Below are 6,000 nucleotides of genomic sequence, written 5' to 3'. Positions count from 1 at the left end.
GGCCAGCACAGGAGGACTGGAGACCAGCCAGATTCTGGGAGGTGGCAGAGATCGAGGGCTGCTGATCAGGGGAAGGAAGGAAGTTAGGAATGAAGTTAGGAAGGAAGGAAGGAAGGAAGGAAGGAAGGAAGGAAGGAAGGAAGGAAGGAAGGAAGGAAGGAAGGAAGGAAGGAAGAAGACCAGGAGCTAGAGGAAGGCCCGAGGGCTCTGGGGCAACTACGAGAAGGAAGGGAGAAGGGAATGGGGGCCACAGGTTGCCCAGGCAATCCGCGCATCCAAAGGGGGAGGAAGGGCGGGGCCCTTGTCGGGGAAAAGCCGGAGTGCGAGCGGGGGCGCGGGGCCCCGCGGGGGGCTGCCTCCCTAGCGGGTCGGGCCCGGCCGGGCCGGGCCGAGCCGGGAGGGAGGGCGCGGGGGGCGGGGCCGGGCGCTGGGGGCGGGGCCGGAGGGCGGGCGGCGGGGAGGGGCGGGGGAGCCAGAGCCACATAAAGGAGCGGCCGGCGCGCCCGGGGCGGCTCTTTCCTGGGTGGGGTTTGCCGAGTCAGATCCGTTAGCAGGAAGCCGAGCAGCAGCCTCTCTGCCTCTAGGGACGCAACCAGCCCCGGACCCCTCGAGCTCGAGCCGCGGCCGCCGCCTGTCTTCACCGCCTGCCGCGAAACTTCGCCAACTCGCCCGCCACCATGCCCAAGACGGTGAGTGCGGGGGCGAGCAGCGAGCGCGTGGCCGCCGGGGCGCGTGCCCGCGGCAGCTGCCCCGGGGAGGGGCTGGGGGCGTACCATCATGGAGCCCGCGGCGGGGGTCGCTGGGGTCGCGGGGCGCCTGGGCGGCAGCTCCCCGGGTGGGTTCTCCCTGTCCCCGGCGCCCCTGGGGCCGGAGCATGTGGGCCGGGGCGGGGGGGGGGCCCTCGAGGAGTGTGGCTAGGGGCGGGCCAGGCTCGGAGTTCCGGCCGCCGCCCCCCCCCCCAACTCCCGCCCGTGGTCTAGGCTGGGCTGGGCTGTCGGGCGGGGTGGGGATACCCCGCCCTGCGCAGCCGGCATCCTCCGGGCTGGAGTCAGGGCTGCGGGCGGCTGAGCGCGCTTCCCACGGTCCCAGCTTCCTTTACCCGCTCCTCGCTGTCGCCGGAGTCATTCGGCATTCAACAGGCATTCACTTGGTGCCCGCCTGCCCTCCCGCCCGCTGTCGGGCACTGGGCTGGGCTGCTGCTCCTGGGGTGGGGGCTTACAAAGTTTGGGGGAGGGATGGCCCCTGCCCACTGCGGGGAAGGGGGGGTGTCAGAACTGGAGGCATGTGGCAGATCAGGAGGGCATCTTAGTAGGACGGGATCACAGTTGAAAGCGTGGTTCAGAATACCCTCTCGTTTTGTGGGAGGGAGGAAAATGAGGTCCAGAGGGGTTAAGTCACTTGTCCGGGGTCACAGAGGCAGTAAGTGAAAGAGCTGGGCTTCGATTTGGGGGTCCAAAATCCCAAGTTCATCCCTCTGTCTACTGTACCACACTGCCTCTTTCGCGATTTCTAAGGTTCACAAGGTGCTCTCCTCTATTTGAGAGATGAGGAAACTGAGGTACAGAAAAAGAAATGACTTGCCCGAGGTCATACAGAATCTGAACCAGGTCTCCTGACTTCCAAGTCCAGAGCTCTTTGACTCCACAATTACCCCAGCTGGGGTACTGCCCTGCCCTGCTACCTTCCTTGGAAAGGAAATGATTGTCTCTTTTCTTTCCTCACCCTCACCTCAAAACACAAAACAAAAAAAAAAAATTTTTAAAGCTCCACCTTAATTGGGTAGGGGAGAACCTCTGGGGAGTAGGTGGCTGTTAGTTCAGGGGGTTTGGGGGCTGGTTCCTCTCTAAGGAGCCCCACCTTTTTTGGAGAGGCCCTAGCATCTGATCTCACCCTGGCCATGCAGTTGTGAGATGACTCTTCTTAGTAGTGGGGCCTGGGAGAGAAGGAGGGGAGGGGGGGAACTGTGGCTGCATGCGTTGGGCATGTGTGTAGGGAGGGAAGGGTATGTGTGAGTAAGCCCTGCATGCATTATGCAGGTCACCTCTCTTCTTCCCCACCTGCCTGGATGATTCCCCTGCTTGGGGGGGGGGCAGGGCACTTCTCAGGGTGCAGTCCTAACCCAAGCACCAGACAGGCTGCAATAACTGCTTTCAGGCCTTGGTCAGCCCCAGAGCCTGGGGCTGCTTGCTACTAAAACCCAGCCAAGATGGTTTACTGGGTCTTCCCCTCCCCTTTTCTCCCTCCCCTCCCCAGCCCTTGCCTTTCTTCTTTGGGCTCTTTCTCTTACTGTTTCTCATGCTTCAAATATACTTCCTCCTGCTATTCACCTGTTGACCTCATACCCATCTTTTAAAGCCCAACTCCAGTGCTACCTATCGCTGCTTCCTTCCCCCCCTCTCTTTACTGGCACTTTTTTATTATGCTTATACCTGTGTCGGATTTGGTTTCCCCCACCCCAACCCCATGTTAGTGGGGTCTTTGGTGGTGTATCTATCCAGTATTGCGCCCTGCACACCAAACACTGGATGATTGCTGCAGATCAGAGACCTGGAGCATGGAGAGCATGTGGGTGGGTAGGGGTGTGAAATTCGAATAGGCTTTTGGTGGCTGGCTTCCGGCCTCACTCAGCCTTAGCATTTCTTCCCTTCCCAGAACCTCAGTCTTCAGAAAACACCCTAGTTTTCCTCAGGCTTGATACTCTAAGGAATTATGTGTTCATTATTGTTTTGATTCTGATTTCAAGCAAGGGCATTTCCAAGCCCTCTTCCTCTCCTTGCATCCAGAGTAGAAAGTAGCTTTGAGAACAGAACTTATACACATACACACACACACACACACACACACACACACACACACACACACACACACACACACACAACACACTCTCTCTCTCTCTCTCTCTCTCTCTCTCTCTCTCTCTCTCTCTCTCTCTCACACTCATACACTCAGTCCTCTGTCTTGGTTGCTAGGATTATTATTAGAGAGCATTCCAAGAGCCTGCAGGCTTTTAAGGTGGGGTTTTTCCTGAATAGTTAGGGGAACTCCGAGGGATGGAGAGATGAGTCTGAGGTTATCTATCTCAATGACCTTTGCTAATCTCGATCGGGAGCATTTAAAAAAAAATCTACTTTAGATTGCCACAGCAATAGGAAATTGGTAGGTTCTAGGTAATTGTTGCCCCTTTCTACAGCAGATGGAAAAAGGGGTTACGAGCTACCTCTTTTATCCTCACATGGTCCTGAGAAATAGGGAAAGCTTGGTTTCCCTGAGTTAGTGATTTGAAGAGGAAACGGAGACTTAGCAGTGGGAAATGACTTGCCCTGGCAAAGCCAGGATTCAACCTAGGTCTTCTGAGACTAAGCTTTTCTGCTATGTCCGGCTACCTCTACTTCCCCCTTTTGTTTCACAGAGGGGGTGAGGAAGCAGTGTGGCTCAGTGGAGAGAGCATTAGCTGCGGATTTCAAACCCCACTTTTGATGCTCATTTCCTGTGGGAACTTAGATATCTAAGTCACTTCATCTGCATCCATAAAATGATGAGATAGGACGGGCTGGCTTCTAAGATCTCTTTGCTGAAACACTCTTGTGTTTCCCAGCTAGGCCAGCTCAGCTTAGGGGTAAGGGCTGCATAGAAGGTGGGGTTAGGGCTTGAGTGAAACTGGAATCTGGAGACTTTGTGGCTTCAGAGGGGCATCACTTGAGGCTTGATTTGGTTGGCCATCGGGCATCTCAGCAAATGAATGCCCATTGGTTCTGAGGGTACCTCTGAGTCTTACTGGCTTGGTGAAATCGATCATTCTGTCACTTCCATTGGGGGCTGGCCACAGTGGCGAAGGCTGAGGTGGGGCTGCTTTCTGCTGGCTTAGTAACATCCTTAAATCATATCAGCATGGCTAGCATGCTCCCTGCTGATGTCTTCCTCTCTCCTTTCCCTCCCTCTTCCCCCCAAAGAAAAAGTCCATTTTCTCTCTGTGAGCAGGGTTCAGAGATGGGGGGGGGGAGGTTCCCAGGACAGAATGGTGAATGATGGGAGTGTGAGCTGTCTGCAGATGTCACTCACTGCAGAACAAGGTGCTTCCTGTTAACTCGTTACTCTGGTTGCTTCTAGTGCTGGGAATCCAAAGGCATGCCCTAGACCACTTCTTACCCTCTAGCTAATAACATCGTAAAAGGAGGAGGGGGCTACCTTTCCTCCCCCTCCCTCCTATAGAGGAGCTTCTGGCCATTTCTAGAATATTACTGAGCATAGGAGGGAGAAGCTGGTGTGCTGATAATGATAGGGATGGGGAAATCACGTTCTTTCAGTTTAAGGCTCCAAGCATTTGTTAAGCACCTTCTGTATGCCAGATGCTATGGCTGGCTTTGGAGACATAAAAAATTGACATACTACTTCCTGCCTTCAAGGAGTTCACATTCTACTAGGAGAAGTAATGTGGTAGTTGAATAAGTAAATCCAAAATGTTATATTAATTAATTAATTAATTTAGGCAAAGGGGGTAGGGGAACATTAATAAGTGGGAGAATCCAGAAAGGCTCTTTAGAAGGTGGCAGTTAAGCTGGCTCTTTGGGAGAAGCTGCTCTGGAGACCCGTATAGCTTGGACCTAGGGCCCTGGAACTGTCTGGTCTCTTCTGCCTGGAGGGCTCCTAAGACCAGAATGGCTACCCTTGATCTGTTGGGGTCTGTACTTGATGGGTGATTTTTGCAGCTATTTAAAAAACAAAAGCCACCCTCCTGAAAAAAAAAAAGACTTCTTTTGCATTCTTATATTTCAGAGCCAAAGAATCTTGAGGAAGGTAGTCAAAAATTCCATCCTTCTCTGTTCTCCCTTTCCCCCCTCCCTCCTTTTTCCACCTCTCCTTTTCTTTCCCTGTCCTACTCCCCCCTCTTCCCCCTCCTTCTCCCCTGCCTCCCTTTCCTTTCCCTCTCTTCCTGTCCTTTCTTCTTCCCTTCTTCCTCATCCCCCTCTCCTCCCTCCTTCTCCCCCTCCCCTCCTTTCCCTCCCTTTTCTCTCTGATTTCCTGTCCCCTTCTTCCCCTCCACCCTCCTCATCATGCCTTTCATTCTTCTTTTCCCCTCCCTCTCCCTTACTCCCTTTCCTTTAATTTCCCCCCTCCCCTCTTCTCCTTCCACTCTCCCCCCCCAATCCCTTCCTGATGGGAAGGCCTTAGGATTCGTACAGGGGCCACTTGGAAAGACCTTGTATTCTGGCAGTTAGAAACAGGCACCCCAAATTCTGCCCTTTTAGTTAAGATCTTTTTTTTTTTCCAAAGCCCTTGAAAGACTTGTAGACTAGCAGGCTGAAAGGTAGAAATGAACCGATTTGTGGAGGGAAGTGATAATAAGACAATGCCAGAGGCAGGTGGCCAAGTGGAAGGACCCCAGGACTAGGAGTCCTAAGGCTTCAAGAGTCCCTTCAGCTCTCTGTGCCTCAGTTTCCTCATCTGTAAAGTAGGGCTAATAATACCAACCAGATCTACCACTCATGCTTGATAAGAGCCCTGAAGATCCTTTGTAGACGGACTGAGCTGTTAACAGTAATTGTCCCCCTACTCTAGGGGGCCCCTTCGAGGGAGCAAAGGATGCAGAAAGCGTGGAGCTGATCGCCATTTCCTAGCTGTGTGAAGTTCCCCTTTGGGGGCCTTAGCTCCCTCATCTGTGAAAAGAGGGGGTTGGCATGGATGATCTCTGAGCACCATTCCTTCTTTAAAATCCCATGATCCTCTTTTCTTCTGGGTATCCTTTTATCTTCTTAAGTGCTAAGGTTGGTGGGACCCTTTTTATGAATAGGTATAAGGCACAGTTAAGGGTGGGGGAGGCAGCGAAGAAGGGGGGGCGGTTTACCTTTAGATTGACCAGGCTTAGTCGTGCTGAATCTGAAAGGCTGAATCCCAGAAGCCTCTTCTTAATCCTTGGTCCAGCCCTGCTGGTACTCTGGAAAGGCAACTGGGGCTGTGTGGGCCACATCTGGAGGGCATGGGGTGTCCTGGGGAGAGCCCCAG

At 53.8% G+C, this 6,000-nt stretch overlaps 1 protein-coding gene across 1 annotated transcript in view; it reads left to right on the top strand.

Annotated features, from left to right (window-relative positions):
* Positions 1–503: 503 nt before the first annotated feature.
* MSN (moesin) overlaps positions 504–6,000 on the top strand; it is an 80,199-nt gene continuing 74,702 nt past the window's right edge. The window contains exon 1 of the mRNA XM_020967208.2: positions 504–689. Coding sequence (XP_020822867.1) covers positions 678–689 — 12 coding nt within the window. The 5' untranslated portion in view covers positions 504–677. The remainder of the gene's footprint in view (positions 690–6,000) is intronic.

This window comes from Phascolarctos cinereus, unplaced genomic scaffold (assembly GCF_003287225.1).
Source record: "Phascolarctos cinereus isolate Bilbo 61053 unplaced genomic scaffold, phaCin_HiC Scaffold_8;HRSCAF=390, whole genome shotgun sequence".
Taxonomy (NCBI): Eukaryota; Metazoa; Chordata; class Mammalia; order Diprotodontia; family Phascolarctidae; genus Phascolarctos; species Phascolarctos cinereus.
This window is presented reverse-complemented; position numbering and strand designations above follow the sequence as displayed.